Genomic DNA, 20,233 nt, shown 5'->3' with positions numbered 1-20,233 from the left:
TGGCTGCCTTGGGGTTTGAGGGCTTCCACATTTCCCTGGAATACACTCAGGAGAAGGTGCTGTTTTCTTCCTCTTCCATGGGGAGGATTTGGGAGGTACTTCTGCCATGAGAGACAGAAACCAAGGCAGCTTTGGGAGAGGGGAATTAAAGATCTTACATGTGTCTACAGGGCTTGGTGGTTTCTGTGGCCTTCCTTTAAGCTGTGGAAGATTTTGCTTTCAGGGCTGAACACATCTTCAAAGTGCAAGAGGCACATGTCTGGGGGCTCAGAAACCAGAGGCAAACAGCATGAGTATGCTGCCTAGTATGCTTACTATGCCCAGATGGAATCACCATCCCTGGAACTGTTTAAAAGATGTGTGTATCTGGTGCTGAGGGACGTGGTTTAGTGGTTGACCTGGCTGTGCTGGGTTAAAGGACTCGATGACCTTGGAGTGCTTTTCCAGCCTTACTGATTCTGCAATTCTTGATGATTCTATGACAACCTCATGATTTTTAGTACAACCTGGATATCTTTCAACTCAAAAACACTCTGGGAGCTGCAGCTCCTGATTTCTGAGTCCAGCCTTCTGTCTTCTCTGTCAGAGGATGCCCACCAGCCACAATGTGATTTGCTTTTTTGTGCTGGTATGTTTAGCAAGGAACCAGAGCCAAAGACTGTTTTGGACACAGGTCTGACTTACACAGAATCACACACAGATTCACAGAATCATTTAGGTTGGAAAATCCCTCTAGGATCATCGAGTCTAACATGTGACTGATCCTCACCTTCTCAACCATCCCAGAGCACTGAGTGCCACATCCAGTTCTTCCTTGGGCACCTCCAGGGATGAGGACTCTACCACCTCCCTGGGCTTCCAGGGCTTGACCACCCTTTCCAAGAAGAAATTCCTGCTGATGTCCACCCTGAGCCTCCCCTGGCCCAGCCTGAGGTCGTTCCCTCTCCTCCTGTCCCTGTTCCCTGGGAGCAGAGCCCAACCTCCCCGGCTGTCCCCTCCTGTCAGGAGCTGTGCAGAGCCACAAGGTCCCCCCTGAGCCTCCTTTTCTCCAGGCTGAGCCCCTTTCCAGGGGAAAAGGGGGAAGGCTCCAGCCCCTTCCCCAGCTCCATTACCTTCTCTGGACATGCACCAGCATTTCAACGTCTTTCTTGTGGTGAGAGGCCCAAAATTGAACACAGAATTTGAGGTGGGGCCTCAGCAGTTCCAGCACAGGGGAACAGGCACTGTCCTGATCATGCTGGTCACAGTGTGTGGTCACAGCCCAGGTGCCATTGGACTCTTGCCCACCCGGGCACACTTTGGCTCCTGTTCAGCCACTGTCAGCCAGCTCCCTAGGCCCTTTTCTGAGGGAAAGATTTCCAACCCCTCTGCCCCCAGCCTGTCATTGATGCCAAGTGTAGGTGAGTGCACAAGGATGTGTTTTATTACTGCCCAGAATACCCAAACCACACAGATTCACTGTAGGATTTAAATAAAACTTGTTTCAAGGCTTCAAGATGCAGCTGCCATGTTTCAGTGTCTTCAAAGGCTGAAATCTCACTGCTGATTAGAAGCAGCCTAAACAGCTTCTTCTCTTGCACAAAACCAGGAGATTGAGAAAGTTTTGGTAAAGATTACATGAATGTGCTAATTTCTGAGTAGGTACAAAGGATAAGGAATTTGATTTTGCAATGCAAGCATGCCAGCCTGCAGGTTTGACACCCATTCAGGATGGGAAGTAAAAAAACTTGTCATAATTACACTTTTAGAGAGTCAGAAAGCCTCTGATCAATTATTTAGGGCAACAGAAAATAAAATATCATTGCCCTCTCATCTGAAGACTTACATTACTGAAAGTTTTTTGAAAGAAATTCTATTTTAAAAAAAATCACATTACAGGAAATAAAACAGATTACATAGTCTTGAGCTCCCCTCTGGGAAACCATGTGCTGATGTTCAGTCAACAGCAGCCAGTGGGGCCTGATGTCCAGGCAGGAGTTTCCCAGGAGCAGCTCAGTGCCACCATTAGGGGTTTCCAATGCTGGTCTGATGAGTAGGATTATAAACTGTCAATAAAGCAGAAAAAGCTGCTGAGAGGCACAAAAGTCTTTCCTGGACACACCATTTTTTCTCACCTTTTTCTCATCCCTGTATCCTCGCATCTCTGAGACACCGTGGTGCTTCCAGCCTTAGAATGCATGGTTTGGGGGCAATTTCTTGACATTTCAAAAGGTTAATCTTTTAGCAGCTGCTTTTAGCCCTGCGATGTAACTCTCTCTGGGTTACACGAACACTTTGACTTCCCCCAAGCTTGGTCAGAAAAGAGCCACAGGAAGCTGCTCAGCACATTTTAGTGACCATAAGAATATAATAAAAAAAGAAATGAAAAAAAACCTCTTTTGTATAGAGAGAAGGTGAGCTGGATTCAGGTCCTAAAGAATGGGGTGAAGCCACCATAATAAAGAAACCAAAGGTGAAGCCTTTAAGCACAAATATCTGTCTTAAACAACAGCGTTTCCCTCAAATAGTTACTCAAACTCCTTACAGGAACTGCATGGAGATGCTTTGCTGGTCTTTGCCTTGCAGAAGGACAGTGTAGGTGATCCCCAGGTATTGTGATCATCTATAAATATTTGTCAGAAGGAAAAATAATCCAGTCCAGTCCATTCTTCAAGTCTTTGTTCTCCCACATCATTTCAGCTGGGAGAGCCCTAGTCAAAAGTGTTTCAGTAGGACACTGCATGTCCACATCTCTGATAAAGACATTGTTTTACTGTGGCACATCATAACCTTTGATCATGTGTGTTCTACTGGTGTGTGAGGCCATACAGTGTCAAAACTACTCCAGATATACCTTAAACTAATTTAAAGTTTTGGTGAAGATGAGGGGAGAGCAAAAACTTTGAGCAGCTGAGTAAGACTTTGGAGGAGGTTGGCTAATTCTAGTTGCTTTTTCATCAACACCTTTCCTGTCAGAAAAGACTATGGTTGTCCTGGAATAAGGTCTTTAGAGGACACGTTCCCAAGGTCCAGAACAGGCTGGATTTTGAGGGATCTCCCATTTGCTTGAAAGGAAGAGGCAGGGAATAAGGTGTGATGAAAGTGATGCATTGCCTGGAAACCCAGTTAACAGCACCTCTGCCTCCAGTGCTGTCCGAGTGTAACTAAATGGACAGTCGTCGTCTTTTGGGGATAGAGTCACGGTGGAAACCTTAATTCTTTCTTTTTTTTAGGCATGGAAAAGACCTCATAGTGCATGTATTATTTTTGACAGGTCTTAGACCACTGGTACCTTTTGTGGCACTCTCAGGCTCATCTTTCCAGGAGGAGAGGTCAAGCACATCAATCTCTTGGCAATCAGTGAAGTCCTCGGGGTAAGTGTTGATCTTGAACACATCCCTGGGTATCTTTTTGATATGAGTATTGTCACAGATCACCCTTGACACTGAGATTTTTCTCAACGCTTGCAACTGTTGTGGAGTGAAAACTCCCGGGTTTTCCCACCAGAATCTGCAATGAAATTTTCAGAAGCAGTTTATAATGTCTGGGTATTTGCTGAGATGGGAATCTGACCAAGTTGAGTCTGAATGGTGCTTAGATCCACCTTCCCTAGGAACACCCCTTTAGAAAGAGGTGTCTCCGGTGTGGCCAGATCTGGATTCTGCCAGTGCAGAGAGCCTGCCTCTTCCACACAGCATCAGCAGACTGCTGGGATGCAGGGATTTATGCCCTGAGAGCAAAAGTCACCTCAGGCAGAGGCCACAGCAGATGCCCCATGATCTGGAGCTGGTACTCCTCAGCCACATGAATCTACAGAAACAGGCTGCAAAAAAACAGTCCTTTGGCAACTGGGCTAAAATGAAGGGGTGAGCCTTGCTGGGACCACTCACTGGCGTGCTGTAAATGGGTTGGATTTGTGTGTCACAGGAAATGACAGCATTTTCCCCATAAAAAATGTCACAGGGAATGTATCTCTCACCTGTCTCCATCACGCAGGTTCCTGAACTGGGTGCCAATAATGCAGGACAGGAGGGGCCCAACTCTGCCCTGGGAAACCACAGGCTCTGCAACTGCCCCAATCCAGAGGTCAATATTGTACGGTGTCCCATACACATTCATGAACTTCTTGGCCAGTTTGGGATTGCCCAGCACCTCAGATAATTCTTCTATAGTTTGGGGTTGGGAAAGCCCACAGAAACCTCTCCAGGCATTGTAACCTGCAAAAGCAGGAGCAGCAGATGACCAGGACCCACCACCACATTTCCACAGCACCCTTCTTGGCCCATGAGCACTGCCTGCAACTTCTCATGGCATTAAAAGATCTGGAAGGCACTATTGTCCATGCAACAATAGTCCCCAACAAATGTCACATTTTCAAAGGTCCTTCTCATATGTACACTAAACAAACAGTTTGGGTTGTCTTTGTGACTATATCTCATCCTGTTGGTTAAATCTTTCTACTGCTGAGGATGAATGCAACAGTCCTTGCAGCTTTGGGAGGCAAAATTTCTAGGATTAAGTTCTTAGAAAACAGGAAATTTGGTTGTGCAAATTTCCAGGAGCACCCATTCTCCTCCAGCACCTGGGGCAGTCCCATCTGTGGGTGCAAGTCACTTCTGCTCAGAACTGTGGCTTGTCTGGGACACAGGACAAGACTGATGGGCAAGGAATAAAGCCCAGGGGATGTGTCCAAGCCCATGTGAAAGCTGAATTTGGTCACTTGTGTCTCTACATTCTGTACCACACATGCTCTCTCTTTGCAATGCACCACTGTCTCTCACCCACTATCTTACATTATCCCAAATATCATCTTTGATTTCTAAGCCTTTTGTCCTTGTCATACATGTCTCACAAAAAGATTTTTATCATAGAGAAATCTTTTATTCACTGAGCTTGACTGTCTGTCCATCCTTCGCCTTCAAATCAAGGTACTGGTTCTTCCCATTAGTATAGAAAAAGCTCAGTTCATTCATGGAATAAACAGCAGAAGGAAGAAAAGGTCTTATTCACAGGAAGTGTGGATTTGTGTCTCCTTACCTGGAAGGCCGTGGTCTCTTCCCCGTTGGATGTTCATGGCTCCTAGATCCAAACCCATCACCTCTGTCTGTTCAAAGAGGTGGTTCTGGAGTTCCTCAATGAGCAACTGGTTCTGTTTCATGAGTTTTGCATGATCCACAACCATGCCCCGGATCAGGGGGTCAATGCCTCCTGCAGCCATTGCAAATCAAGGAAAGACTTTTTGTGCCAAGGTGCAGCTTTGATGGTCCCATTCATGCAGCTGAAACAGTCTACTATGGGCTAGGTGGGGTTTTCATCTTCATATTTTCATTTTACCATATAGAATCATAGAACCACAGAATCCCAGAGTGGTTTGGGTTGGAAAGGACCTTAAAGCCCCTCTCATTCCACCCCCTGCCATGGGCAGGGACACCTTCCACTGTCCCAGGTTGCTCCAAGCCCCATTCAGCCTGGGTTGAGACTGACACTTCCAGGGTTCCAGGGGCAGCCACAGCTGCTCTGGGCAATCTGTGCCAGGGTCCCCCCACCCTCACAGTGGTGCCTGTATGAATCTGTACATGTCTGCAGGTGCCAGTAAATAAAGCCTCACATAGTGACTAAATTCCTTATCCCTCCCCATCCCTTAGCTTTTTCTTCCACACCCCTAAATCCACTTACTCTCCACCAGTCCCTTTCCAAGTCTGCTCCTCAGCCTGTCAGACTCCATTATGTCCTGGTGCTTGGGGGTCTGCCCAAAGTTTTAGGTTTAGGAATGGATTTTGTTTATAATTCACTATTAATTGGCAGACATTTATTAAAACATGTAATGTAGTGGTAGCATTAATTCATGTCTGACTGTCCATGTCTTTTTCATAACAATTAAGGAGACAGTATGAGCAAAACACACGAAAATTGGCTGCACATGTGTAATAATATTTCTCATAATTACTTAACCCATTTTGGAAGAGATATTTGTGTTCCTTGGAAAGACTTATCTGGAGATCTCAGCTGTGTAATAGCAGGACCCCATAACTCCAGTTAGAGCCAGGAAGAGGGATGGGCACCTCTAGGAAGGAATGATGCTGCTTTAGCTCAGTTAAACTGGATGCATCACACTCTGTCCATGTCTCCTGATTATAGGGGGATATAAGAGCTTTGATTGACATAGACGTTGACATTTGGCACAAGAGTCTCCTGCCTCCTGGAGGAGCAGGAGAAGCTGCACATTCTCAGTGGACATGGAACACCCCACTGTCAGGTCTTGCTGAGCTGGGACGTGTCCAAGGAATGACTGGACATTGTGCTCAGTGCTCTGGGCTGGGTGACAAGGTGGGGGTCACAGGCTGGACTTGATGGTCTTGGAAATCTTTTCCAACCTAAATGATTCTGGGATTCTGTAATTCCATGTGCCTGACCAGTTGATCTCCACCCCAGGACCAGACCAGGACCACTGCTCCATGTTCCTACCTTCCATTATAATTCTCCACGGAGCACAAAAGGTCAAATGCAGAGGGACATGGGAGGAGGAACCCAAAGGCTGAAAGCTCTCATTCAAACGGGACACAAAAGGCTGCACTGAAGTGTGGCCGAATCGGAAAGCCAGGGAGAAAACATTTGAGGCCCTTGGATCCACCTTTTCATTGTAACCACTGTACAAAGGGATCCACTTGCTGGTCTCCTCAGCCAGCAGGAGTGGGAGGTAATCTCTGTATGTTATGATCTGAAAAAGCACAAGTACGCAGCAAGTTACCAGCTGCTGCAGCAGAAATGGCATCAGAAGTCAAGTGCAGAGAATGAACGTGGACTCTCTGCAGCAGAATTCATTAAAGTTTTCAGAAAAAAAAGCTGTAGCAATGGAATAAGTTTGGCATAATGGATTTAAATTATTTTAAAATGTGAAATTATTTTATCTAATAATTAATTTATATATTAATATAATAGATAATTGATAAATTAGTAGCATGATGCATAAAAAAGCTCTGGATATCCATGCTGTCTCAGGTGGACTACCCTCATTCACAATTTCCAACTCCCACAAATAGCTCCACTGATTTGGCAAAACATTTTCCTCCTTTTGCCTGAAGGAAAAGCCATTTCTAAATGTGTGGATGATAAACAGCGAACAGTACCTGGTTTATGGCAATCACAATCTTTCGACTCTCCTGGTAAAGCTTTTCCCCATCCCAGTGGGGATTTAATTTCCTCAGCTCTGTAGCCAGGTGATTGTGCTCTCGGACAAAGAGAGTGTGCATTGCAGAGAGTCCCAGGTTTTCTGTCACCCGTTTGTCACCTAAAATTAAAATATTTTATGAATTTTGTACATTGCTTTCAATTTCAGAAGCAGGTTTTTGTGTTAGGACAGACAACTAACAAGTGGTGATGTTCCTGGCAATAATGCTGTGGCTGCCCCATCCCTGGAAGTGCACAAGGCCAGGCTGGATGGGGCTTGAAGCAACCTGATATAGTGGAAGGTGTCTCTGCCCATGACAGGGGGTGGAACAGGATGTTCTTAAAGTTCTCTTCCAAGCCAAACCCTTCTGTGATTCTATGAAAACTGGAGGGAAACTCAGTGAAGACCCTCTGTGAGATGATGGAAGAAGCACTGAGCATCTCCTCACTCCACAAGGAGCCCTTCTCACAGGCAGAGAATGAGGAAATGAGAACACTCTGTACCCTTATGATTGATTTTGCAAGCTTCACATTTATAATGTTTTTTTAATGTTATGCCTGTGATGGATCACTTCAAATTTGAGTAAGTTCTGTATTTGTCTTCAGTTAAATTTCATACAAACACCTAGACTTTTCTTCTGATGTAGGATGGGTTAGTTAATTATTCAATTAAGTAGATTTCTTAAGAGTGTTAACTGTTAGTCTTGATTGGGTTGAAAACTGAATCACAGAATCACAGAACGGAAGGGATTTTAAAGCCCATCCCATTTCAACCTTCCACTACCCCAGGTTGCTCCAAGCCCCATTCAGCCTTACCCTGAACATTTCCAGGGATGGGACAGGCACAGCTTCTCTGGGCAGCCTTTGCCAGGGCCTCACCACTCTCACAGGGAAGAATTTCTTCTGTGTATCTAATTTAATCTACTCTCTTTCAATGTGAAGCCATTCTCCCTTGTCCTCCCACTACAGTTACTAATGCAGTCCCTCTCCAGGCTCCCTGTAGTCCCTCTAGATCCTGAGATCCTGGAAGATGCTGTGAGGTCTCCACACAACCCGCTCTTCTCCAGCCTGAACTTTCTCAGTCAGTGCTGACAAGCTGACAATTGGCATTCAAGTAATGAATGGTGAATTCTAGGTAGAAGAAAAAAGCTCCAAAGAAGTTTTAAGCACTGGTGGCTATTCTATTGAAAATTTCTCATGCTTTCAAAAAGACTTTATAAAGGAATAACAATTTGCTGTATTTTTTGGGGGAAGTTAAAATAATTTTATGTTTATTAATCGATTATTGCTTGATTATTTTTCTTTTCTAACTGGGGGGAGGATTCCCTGTCTTTCACCTAATGTAGTCATGTCTTGAAGTGCCTCATTCAAATATCACAGAATCACAGAATATCCTCTGTTGGAAGAGACCTACAGAGATATTTGTCCCTTTTTGACTTTATGACCCACTGAAAACCACCGAGCTGCACCTTACCTGCTTTAAAACAGGGGATGTTGGCACTCCTGTTGGTGAGAACACAAACGCTGTGCGTCGTGCTCTCGAAGGGCAGCAATTCTAGCCCCGCGTCCAAGAAGTCCTGGTTCACGGCCATCAAGCCCAACTGGTTGGTGAGATTTCTCAGGCTCCTCGCCAGGACGTCGTCGCTGCCGTACACCGTGCTGGCGTCGATGAAGGACGTGGCGGCATTGAGCTGTTCCCGCCGGAAGGTCGCGGGGTTGCACACGGAGGCTGACTGCACAAACGGCATGCAGGTGTTTGAGCTCAGCATCCGCGAGTCCTCAGGGGGGAACTAAAGCAAATGAGCCAAGTCATGCCTCAGAAAGCCCTGTGGTTTTATTTTTGCTGCTGTAAGAGAGTGTGGCACAGGTGAGAGTCAGGGTACCTTAATGGGGAAGCAGGGGGGCTTGAAGGCACAGCTGGTGTGGCACTGGAGATCCAGGCTGGCTCCTTCCCCACTGGCAGGGGCCAAGTCTATGTCATGGTTGACCCACTGGCCCCAGTGCATGAAGACCAGCGAGAGCTGCTGGTCTGCAGTGATGTTCTCATTGGCCGTGTGAGCAATTTCATTGGATACTTTTCGAACCTGCAGAAAACCAAAATGAAAATGTGACTGTCTCTGCTACGGTGGAGTGGTTGCCTCTCACTTGAACGCCCACTGAGACATCTTGGAATCACAGAACCATGAAGGTCAGAAAAGACCTCCAAGATCATCAGCCTTTGACCGAGTATCCTCATTCCCTCTAAACCATATTGAGAATTGCCACATCTACCTGTTTTTGAACACCTTCAGGGATTGACTCCTCCACTGCCCTGGAAATCCTGCTTCAATGCTTAACCACTATGTCATTGAAGACATTTCTCCTAATATCCTAAACCTCCTCTAGTACAATTTGAAGCTATTTCCTCTTGTCCTGTCACTTGTTACCTTGGAGAAGAGGCCAATCCCCACGTACTCCTTTCAGGTAGTTGTAGATCATGCACAAGATTATCTTAGATAAATTACTAAGAGTTATGGCATTACAGAGCTCCATCCAATCAGGTGTAAAAGTAGACTACACAGTCCTTCAGCCAAACCTGGCTTCATGGAAAGCCTGTTCCAGCTGAAACTTGTTTGTGAACACCAGAAAGTCAAGAACATGGCTGAGGAACTCCCAAGCCTTGTGGTTTGTACAAACCTCCTGGTGTCCTTGAGCACTGACTGCAGGAATCCTTGGGGTGTACACTTTGGAAACTGCTTACGAAAGCATCCACAACCTTCTTCTCATGTCTGTCTCCAGCAAAAAATATTAACCTGAGCAATAACTCAATTGTAGAAAAGCAGCCTGAGATCAAAGATCAAGCAATTTACACTCTAGAAGTTGCCACTGCTTCCTTCCTGATGGGTGCATTGAGGGCAGTGTCCTTACTCATGGCTGGATTAGGATAACAACTCTCACCAGAGGGAGTGGGAATCCATTGTAGCGCTTTCCTTCACTTGCCCCTCTGGGAACAGACACTCCATCTTCGTATACGGCTGGGAGCCAGCGTGCGAAGGCACGGTTAGAGGACCCCAGGTGGGAGTGATTTCTGCAGCATCACCAGAAAAACAACTTCTGTTATTTTTTCAAACATCAGCAGCCTTGTACAGACCAACATTTCACAACCCTTTATTCCATGTCTGAACACTCTGGTAACAGGGATGAGACTGGGAAAATACCAAGAAACAAATTATACCAAGGTTATTACTGTGGAGAAAAATCAACTTCTTTTCAAAAAGGTGCCTTGTGTCACTCTATTAATTTTATCTGTCAGTTAAACCTACATTAATTTTATCTGGCATTTAAATCTCTCTACCACCTCTGTCTTCACTGCCCTCTCAAAATCAGACTCACAGCAGGGCCATCAGCATGGTGAGGGTGGCCATGTCTTGTCCAGCTGGGGTCTGGAAGCTTCCAAGGATGAAGATTCTCCACCTCTGTGGGGATCTGTGCCTCGGCTGTCCCTTGGGAAAGTTTTTACACAGACCCTCTCAGCCTGCAGCTGTGGCCATTGTGGTGTTGCCTTGCACTGCTCCAAAAAGTTTGAACTGCTAAAGTCAGCATTTCATGTTCAGGAGAAAAATAATTTTGATTGAGCCAATGATCTGTGGCCCTGTGGGCACAAAACTCAGGCAATGTCTGTCTATATGATGTGGCACTCAGGGTTCTGGTCTGGTTGATAAGGTGGGGATGAGTCAAAGGTTGGGCTTGATGGTCTTGGAGGTCTCTTTCTGTCACTCTTGCACCAAGAATGACACAAGAACAGATGAGGATGCAGCATAAAAAGGAAGAAAATAAGGCCTTTATGGAAAGGAAACTTCAGCTTAAATAGACTGACATGACACATCATATTTGATTCCTTAGTTAATAAAAACATCTTTCTCACACACCGTCCTTGAGAGGAACAGAAAAGCAATGTGGAAAAACACCACCTGCAGATTGTTTAGACTAACAAGGTATCATATTCCTACAACTCCCTAAAAATTCTCACAAGCCACTGTGAGAAACAATTGCTGTTTCTCTCTCCCTGACCAGGCTGGCATCCACATTTTCCAACTTAAATGAATCTGTGATTCTGCACTGGAAAAGGAGAGGAGTGCCCAGTGTTCACAGCAGAGTGTTCAGCACTGTGTGCTGTGAAATAAGAGCATGTCCTAGGAAAATGACTGTGCCAGAGCCAAAGCAATTCCATAAAATATTAAAGACTCAGAACCACCAGGGTCTTGTTCTGATTGTTTTCACTGTCCTTGCAGGCAAACTATTCTTGTGGTGTGCACCTCAATCTGAGCAAGATCCTTGGGAAAAATATTACCACCACAGGGATCCCTCAAGCCTCCTCATGTCTCTGACAGCCCAACAAGGCCAAGGACAGCCCTACCCTAAACCTCAAATCAGCATGGACACAAAATCCCACAATGGGTCAGGCTGGAAGAGACCACACTGGAGTCACCTGGTCCCATGTCACTGCTCAGGCAAGGTCATCTCAGACCACATGGCACAGGACTGTGTTCAGATAGTTCTGGAATATCCCCAGTGAAAGAGACTCCACACCCTTGTGGGGCTGGAGGCCCTGGAGTCCAGGGGAACAGACTGGAAAACCCCAGTGAGTGTGAGCTCCCCACACACTGCTGCAGAGCTGTGCTATGTATTCATATCTGGCACATTTGTTTCATGCCAGGTGCACATTGGATGCAAGTCCTGCTCAGATTTGGTGTCTGACACAGCAGGACAAGGAGCCTTAACTGTCATTGTCAGAGTAGGAATTTGGTCATTTTCTGGTAAAAAAAAAAAAATTAAAAGTGCAAACGGAAATAAACATTTGATCCCAGCTTTGAACCTGGAGGGAAACTATGTGCAAAAACACCCGAATACTCAGATAAAGAATGTACAATATAGAAAGTTGGAAGAACCGAGAATTAAAGTCTTATTTAATTCCCACCCTTACTCATCACAGAGATACATCATCAGCTGAATGTTATCATCTGAATCAGCTGGGGAAATTAGAATTATCCCTATGAAAGAGTGGAGGGATGATTTCCCGTAGCCTCCAGCAAAATGAGAGGCTGAGTCATAGCCTGAAAATTTCCTCAAATTCTTACCTTCCCCACCCCAAGATCCTTTCCTTCATCCAAAGCAACACATAAAGGGCAGTGGGCACAAATCTGAGACTTTTAAGAAATTACATCTTTTTCCTGACAGGCACAGGTAGAAATGAATCCCCTGTTATAGGCTCATTAAACTGAGCATTTCACTCTTCTTGTCCTTTTGAAAGGCACTTTCACAGATCATCTACCCTGGGTCTGAATAAAAAGACTCGCCTTGTCCACACACAAATCCTACCTGTTGTTGCACTCCCCAGTAATGGTCCGGTACAAGTCCCTCTCCGGGCATTTAATGGAACGAGTCTGATAGTCACAGCCAGTGCCCTTGGAAATCATCTCCTTCTGTCTCCTGCTTAGCAGGTCTGCAAGAGAAACCCTGTGAAGTAACATCTGATCCTACTCTTCTTTTGTTGTTTTAACTTCTCAGTGTTCTAGGTCAACATTTGAGCCAGCTGAATTGGAGCTGTGGATATAAAACATCTGGATTGGGATTGTTAATTTGGTGCCTAAACCCTTTTGTGGATCAGCCTTCCCCTCTGGACTAGGGAAACTGGGTAGGCATTAAGCAATTTTCCAGGGGAATGTGGAGAGCATCATCACCAGGACGGTTTTACCCCAGCTGGGAACAAAACGATGAGTTTGCAGAGTGGTACAACCCAGGTGTGCAGAGCAGAAGTGGAAGATGAAGGGTTTTCAGTGATTACAGTCTCCAGTGGGCTTTGTCCCAGGTTTGTCACAGGTATTGTTAGGCTGTTTTTACAAGGATAGGAGAGATGCATTCTCAGAGATGATGAATAAAACACCCGGGAATTTGGTCTGTCTCTGAGAAACCTTCAAATCTATTCCCCTGTTGGGGAAGGGTTTTAGCCCTCGTTATTTGGGTCATGGCAGAGCTGCTCTCTGCCACCTGCTGTGGCACATTTCCTGCTCTTTGCTCTTCGTAAGACATTTTGGTCTAAATCACATTACCTGTGACATTGAAACTCTGTTTCCCAGAGAGATGCAGCTTCCTTTTGAGGAGTTTCAAAGTAGTTTCCAAGTAATCAGCGGCACGGACTGCAGATCTGGTTCTTCCTGTGGGGTCCTTTAGGTGCTTCAGGAAATCCATCGGGTTAACAATCTTTTCCTCCAGTTTTCTCTTTAAGCTGAACATAGAAGAGTTCCATGAAGCACCTTCTCTGAAATCAGAGCTCCTCTGTCATGCTGGACTGGGTGTAATTAGCTGTGACACCACTGCAGGGTCACATGCAGACCCTGCCCAGTAGGACCAGCTGCCTGCACATTAGCATGTCAGCTCAGATGGTTTTGGCAAAAAAAAAGCACTGTAATCCCCTACTTCAAGTTTGCAGTCACACTTCCTTGTCACAATAAACTTTGTTCTATCATGTGGAAATCCAGATCAATGAACTGTGACTGGATAAAATTTTACATGTATTATGTTGCAAGGTGTATTCTGTGAGCAGAGGGACAACCTCGCTCCTGTTCCATCTCTTTCTGGTCTCAAGGCTCTGTCTTGCTACTTCTGTAGGATGAGTGGAGAGAGACTCCTTCCCAAATCATCCCACTGCCTGGAACTAGCCTTTTGGGACAATCACAGAGGATACCTGGGGTTTGACTTCCACTCACACCTATCTGGGACAGGGTGTCCATCTGCACAACTCCAGTCCTTCTGGAGAGGGGCAGAACTCCTGCTTCCAGAAGAGGACTCACATGTGTGCAGCATGTCTGAGCCATTATGGACCAGTGAAAGGTGCTCGTGGCAGTGCAGGTGAGGAAACAATACTTGGAGGTCGTGATTGGAGGTTCTGGGACCAGAATCCAGCCAAACTGGGCAAAAGGATCCCTCCAGCCATGACAAAGAGAGTCCTGGCGCTAAGGCTTCTCCATAATAAATATGCATTGGAAAACAGGAAAAACACACATATCTTTAATCTTATTGCCTTAACATATTGGGGCTGTCATGCAGGAAGAACTCACCTTTTTCGAGCCTGTAAATATGTAGTGTCTACCAACTGCCTGGCCTCAGTAATGGTGCTCAGGAGAGATGAATCTGACAGCACCTCTGAGACCTCTGCTCAATAAAATAAAAGAAGAAAAAGCAGAAATTTAGGATACTCAATTATACACCAAAAGCTTTGTTCTCAACTAAACCATGTCCCCAGGATGCCACATACACAGGTTTTTTTAACGTTTTCAGGGATGGTGATTCCATCACTGCCGTGGGAAGCCTGTTTCAGTGCTTCCCAATCCTTTCCATGAAGAAACGTTCCCCAGTCTAAACCTCTGGCACAATTTGATACCATTCCCTCTCCTCCTGTCCCTGTTGCCTGGGACCAGAGCCCGACCCCCTGGCTGTCCCCTCTTGTCAGGGAGTTGTGCAGAGTCAGAAGGTCCCCCCTGAGCCTCCTTTTCTCCAGGCTGAGAAAAGGAGCTTTCCCAGCTCCCTCAGCTGCTCCTGGGGCTCCAGATATTTCCCTAGGGAAAGTGCACAGAAGAAGTCAAAGATACAATCTCTGCCCCAAGTTTCCTGTCATAAAAGGATGATTTGCACTGATGGGCTATTGGTTAAATAGGGAGTTTCCTCAGGCAAATCTCTCAGGTATCAACTTCATTTTTAGTGGATCAATCCAAAGAGTATTTCAATTTTGTATTGGAGCTGTGTCTAATTGGGACCTCGGGCTGAGTTTTGATTCACACCCTTTCCAGTACAGCAGCAGCCAAAGGACAAACAGGAACCTACTATTCCCCGAGAAGCCCGTTGCTCCAACTGCACAGAGAGTGATGATGGATCCCAGGAGAGTCACCCTTGGATTTGTGCCTAGAGAGAAATGCAACATAATCCTCAATGGGCAGGGCTTCACTGAAGGGTCAGAACAGATTGAGATGTTTGGTTTCAATATCTCTTTCAGGATCCAAGAATAAAATCGAGCTGCCCTCTGTCCAGATCTGTCAGTGGGACTTGGGCTGGGGCTGTGGCTCTAGATGTTGGCAGGACACAGGGACGCCTCTGAGAGGTGGGACGCTCAGCAAACTGGGCTGAGTAGCTGCCAAGGAATAAGCAGTCAGCAGTACAGTCTAGCCTCAGTGGTGGGGGATATTGGGAAGGTGAGTTGGAAGAGGGTGGTGTGCTGGAGTCCTGTCTTTGGCACTGTCCACAAGCAGTTGGTGGAAAGGACCCCACACATCCCTCTCTGCCCCCTCCGTCTTGATACTGAACAAAACAAGCTGCCACGTCTATCATCACTTTCAACCACCCCTTCCAGTCCTCCTGCTGCTCCCTGAAATTCGTCTCTATTCCTGTTTCACATTAACAGCAGAGATGTGTATGATCTGTTCCACCAATATCTCCCACTGTGGCACAGCACCTTCCCCGAATGGAGATTTTTAGCCCGAAGGTTGTAACTAAATTTATTTTAAGTAATTTAGTCAACTTCTTAATTATTTAGAACAGGACAGAGACAAAATTTGAAAGAACTAACAGATTTCTCACAGTGGGAGAGGTTATCTTACATTTACAATCCATGAAAATTCCTGGACCATGTTCCTGGGATTGAAAGCTGCTTATTCCTTGCAATCATATATTGCAGGAATTTTCTGCATGAGAAATAAATCAGGCTGTCTTTTCTCACTTCTCACAATAAATTAAATACACATCAGGGGAGAAGGAGGAATGAAGCACCACCAGGTCCCAACACTCTGCTCTGCCTCCCATCTCCTTGGGTTCACCCGTGGAATGCACCAATATCCACACCAGAAATATCAAATGCAGATACAGAATGAAAATGCACTGATCTTACCTGCCATCTCTGCAGCACTGGCAGGGCTGGAAGAGAAGTCAGTTCTTTATACACCTGCACCAGGGCAGAAATTCACTGGGTCTAAGATGGGTGTGGCCAAAAACCTGGGACCAGATTGAGCCAAGAGGAAATATCTGCTGGTTTGCTTTCCTGGAATGATCTAGAAAGTGTACACTTCTCCATTCCTTCTGACTTCCTTCTTGAAAAATCAGTTTAAAAAGGAATGAAGACACACATTTCTTTCCTGCAAGTGAAAGAGGTCAGCTTAACTTTTTGATGGTTATAGATCATGGTGGAATTTAGCTTCTTTTTCCTTGTTGGTTGACATCTCTGAGGGTCTGGGAAGCCAGAAATGGATCATTTTGCCAATGCATTTGTGGAGCATCCCAAGGTCCACATAGAGAATGTGTGAATGGTGGGCCTGCCACTATTTGTGTCCAGGCAAAACAAAGTTGTGTCCCATCAGGGATTTGGAAATTCCTCTAAAATAATTGCTGATTATTGAGGATGACACAGACTGGACAAGGAATGAGGCAGTAGCACAGAGGAGGGTCATGCTGTTTCCAGCAAAATCACATGGACAGAAATATGGACAATCCCAAAGTTATAGCTGTGCCAATACTTAGAAAGGAAAAAAATCTTGGGCCAAGTGACGTAATTCATTTCAATGTGAATTATGACAGATGGTTAAGAGGAAATTCTTCCCTGTGAGGGTGGGCAGGCCCTGGCACAGGGTGCCCAGAGCAGCTGTGGCTGCCCCTGGATCCCTGACAGTGCCCAAGGCCAGGCTGGACAGGGCTTGGAGCAGCCTGGGACAGTGGAAGGTGTCCCTGCCCATGGCAGGGTGCAGAACGGGATGCACTTTAAGGTCCCTTCCAACACAAACCATGCCATGATTCCATGATATGCAGGAGGGAAAAGGACTGTACTTCAGTGGACCAAGGTAGTAGAAGTAATTTAATCCTTTGAACATTGGTGACGCTGATAACAAAAGACAATGCTGAATTTTCTTGCCATCAATCAGCCTTTTAAACCTCCCAGGATTAGGAAGCCAATTCTTCCTACTGTTCAAATATTTTCACAGCTCTTATTAAACCAAATAAAATAAAATAAAAGCATGTATGATAAAGGAAACTACTACCAAAAATATGTTATTTTAAATCTGTGGGGGGAAAAAAAGAAAAAAAAAAGAAAGATGTGTGAAGGTCAGGTTTTCAGAAACTGAAAATGCAACGTCAATATTTCTCCCCTAAAGAGAAGTTTGAATCTAAAGCAGGTGGCCCCCAGCACCAGAGGGACTCTGATCACCCTACCAGGTGCTCCACCTTATCTATCCAGCTTTCCTTGCAAAATGTGCATAGGCAGAAGTCCAGGTACCTGCTGGGTGACTTTGCTACTTTTTTTTTTTTGTGTGTGTTTGTGGCAAGTATCTTTGCCATTAGCAACTCTTAAGGAAACTTCCCTGTCTGACTATCCAGGAGCCACCCTGGCAGTCCCAGTGGCACCACCAGAGCTGAGACCAAGGCCCCTTCCCAGGGGGGAACAGGGACCTGTGCACAGCCAGGTGTGGGACAGTCGGAGACATGGCTGGAGCCAATGACTCCAGACTTTTCTGTGCTTGGACTGGGAGGGTATAAAGCCCAGGGCTTCCTTTGTTTGGATCCCTGCTCAGAGGCACCAACTCAAGCTGTTATTCTGTTGTTACACCAAGATTAAATTAACTTGAGCATCCAGACATTTGTGACTCTGCTGTGGGAAACCTGGGGTCGAGCTGGTGAGGAAACTTGGTCTCACTGGGGGAGTGTGAGGGGTGTGGGGAGTCAGGTGGGGTCACTGGTGCTACTGCTGGGAAGGGACCTCAGTCCCAGCTCAGGTGGTGCCAGAGACTACCAGGCTGGAGGCAAGGAATTGCCAGGTCAGGCAAGGAATCTTCCTTTACATCTCATTGGCAGGCTGGTGACTCCCACTGCCCTTGGACAGGAACACTGTCCACCCTCGAGGACATGTGTCCTTGTGGGCGGGCAGCCCCATGCTGCTCCCATGGCTCCAGTCCTCTGGTAGGCAAAGGTTGCATTCACATTATGTGCCATGTCCATTACTGGGGCCTAAATGCAGTTCCCAAGGCTTTCACATGTCAGGCAAGCAGTCCCATGTCAACTCCAGCTGGGATTTGTGATGTTCCAGTGCAATCTTTGGAGCCTCCAGAAAATCCAGGGCATCCTGCTCACCAAGGCCAATGTACATTCAGCAGTTTACAAAACATCCAGGCAACCAGGGCAATAATTATCCATTACTTATCTGACCAAGCAGCAGATCTCCTCTATCTTGAGAAGATGCAGATTTCTCTCAGGCTCTTGGTATTGCTAGCATTATTTCTTGGTCCTGTTCAGGCTGCAGATCTTCACCCCTAAATCCCAGTATAATCCCAGAGCTGTGTAAACCACTGATGGTGTTTGCTAAAAAGTAGCTGTAGGAACAAGGGATCATTAAACTCCAGCAACACAAACAAAAGAAAGAGCTTATTATTGCACTCCTATTTCCCATCCTAACGGCAAAAGGCAACATCCTCCCCTTCCTCATTTGACACCTCTGATATTCCTGAGTGCTCCTTCAGCTTGGTTTTCATAGAAATCATAGAATCCCAGAATCCCAGACTGGTTTGGGTTGAAAGCAACCTTAAAGGTCATCTCATTCCACCCTGTCCCATGCGCAGGTACACTTTCTACTAGACCAGATTGCTCCAAGCCCCATTTAACCTGGCCTTAGGTGACAGAGACACAATTAATTCCCAGGTTTGAACCATGAGGCCTCAAGTGTAATAACGATTAAGGACTTAATTTGGGTACAACTTCAAACATACAAAGTCTCCTCTTCACCCGACAATGGTGTATTTTTCCTATATTTCAAACTGTGGATTTATTTACAAACTGAGAGCCAATAGCCTGTACAAGCCAATCTGTCCTTGTCCAGGGCACAAGTTTGCATAACTGTATCCAGTGCATCTTCTGCTCCAATAGATGAAGGGCAGAGCTCATAAAGGGATGGAGTGAGCAGCATGAAATAGATAATAGTGAGAAGTAATAGGTTACAGCACAGAAATTGTAGGGCAGCTAGAGGAGGAAAGCTTCCCAGCAGCACAGGGGTGACGTTTAATAAAACCAGATTGTCCAGCTTTAAAGATGGAAAGGCTGCAACAACAATAAAAGAGAACTTTAATCCTTTATGGATAAGTGACAGCAACAACCAGGGATATTCAAGAGGAGGCACCACAGAATCACAGAGGTGTTCAGGGGTGTCTCCAGCTGTGTGATGCCCCAGAGTGACATTATCACCTCTTCTGGAAGCTCTCCTTTAAAGACTCAACACCCAAGGCTATGAAGCCTCCCTGGTGCATCTCCCCACCTGCCACAGAGATACTTTATAGCCATGGGAGGTGCTCCAGGTGAGCCCAAGGGTCTGGGGAGACACTAGTGAGGACAGGCTGCTTGGTGGCTCCTTCCAGACCTCCCTCAAGCAGGAGGCACAGTGCCCAGTGCTGGAAAGCCATGAAGAGGCATCTGTGACTTTCCAGCAGAGTGGAAGGACCCACCACACACACCAGGACAAGCTACTGCACATCCATCCACAGAAAATGCTCCTCTTGCAAGGCCTAAATGAGACTCCAGTCCTGAGCAGCAGCTAGAACACTTTTCCTTAAGAACAACAATCCTTCCCCAGGGGCTGAAGCTTTATTTCCCTTCCCATGGACCAAACTCCCTGAATAAAACCTTCACCTCCCCCTCAGGAACCAAACTCTTTCCTGCCCCATTCTTTAGTAAACCTTCCTTCCATCCCTTCTACTTCTCTTCCAGACTGTGATGCCATGCTTAGGCAGGAAAGTGGGAGATGGCTTCTCTGGAGATGGGGCTGGCAGGAGTAAAGACAGAATGCAGGAGGATGGTTTCTCCATTTTCCATGTATCTTCCTGCTCTGGAATCAGTTCCCATCTTATCTGGAAATAAGGGACAGAGCAGAAGCAGATGTCAGGCCCCTGGAAAGCCACTAGGAGAACACAAGGCTTCAAACACTCCAGAGATTTATTTAAGCAAAGAGAGCGGAAGAACCTTTAGATCCCACTGCAGTTTTCATTGTGCCCCACAGCTGGGAGATATGGGAGTCATCCACAGCCAT

General features: G+C 46.0%; 1 protein-coding gene across 2 annotated transcripts; it reads right to left on the bottom strand.

Annotated features, from left to right (window-relative positions):
* Positions 1 to 1,349: 1,349 nt before the first annotated feature.
* LOC137485535 (myeloperoxidase-like) lies at positions 1,350 to 16,900 on the bottom strand. Of its 2 annotated transcripts, none has more exons than XM_068210059.1 (13): positions 15,007 to 16,900; positions 14,244 to 14,337; positions 13,236 to 13,411; positions 12,505 to 12,628; positions 10,084 to 10,213; positions 9,030 to 9,230; positions 8,621 to 8,936; positions 7,107 to 7,267; positions 6,445 to 6,697; positions 5,017 to 5,187; positions 3,959 to 4,196; positions 3,272 to 3,489; positions 1,350 to 2,045 (listed from the first exon to the last, which is right to left on the bottom strand). In XM_068210059.1, the coding sequence occupies exons 1-13, from the start codon at positions 15,101 to 15,103 to the stop codon at positions 2,005 to 2,007; spliced, it is 2,220 nt and encodes a 739-aa protein (XP_068066160.1). In that variant the 5' UTR covers positions 15,104 to 16,900; the 3' UTR covers positions 1,350 to 2,004. The 2 variants fall into 2 exon arrangements, with proteins under 2 accessions (XP_068066160.1, XP_068066161.1); XM_068210060.1 differs by having other exon boundaries at positions 16,064 to 16,900.
* Between the last annotated feature and the right edge of the window lie 3,333 nt (positions 16,901 to 20,233).

This window comes from Anomalospiza imberbis, chromosome 20 (assembly GCF_031753505.1).
Source record: "Anomalospiza imberbis isolate Cuckoo-Finch-1a 21T00152 chromosome 20, ASM3175350v1, whole genome shotgun sequence".
NCBI classification, from domain to species: Eukaryota; Metazoa; Chordata; class Aves; order Passeriformes; family Viduidae; genus Anomalospiza; species Anomalospiza imberbis.
This window is presented reverse-complemented; position numbering and strand designations above follow the sequence as displayed.

What these genes read in the sequence shown, in the direction of transcription:
- LOC137485535 (XM_068210059.1), bottom strand. Translation starts at nt 15,103, where the DNA reads ATGTTGCATTTCTCTCTAGGCACAAATCCAAGGGTGACTCTCCTGGGA. An exon ending in ACAGAGTTTCAATGTCACAG is followed by an intron (nt 12,629 to 13,235) that starts GTAATGTGATTT and finishes TTTCTCTTGCAG; the next exon opens with ACCTGCTAAGCAGGAGACAG. An exon ending in ATGGATTCCCACTCCCTCTG is followed by an intron (nt 9,231 to 10,083) that starts GTGAGAGTTGTT and finishes GGTTTTCTGCAG; the next exon opens with GTTCGAAAAGTATCCAATGA.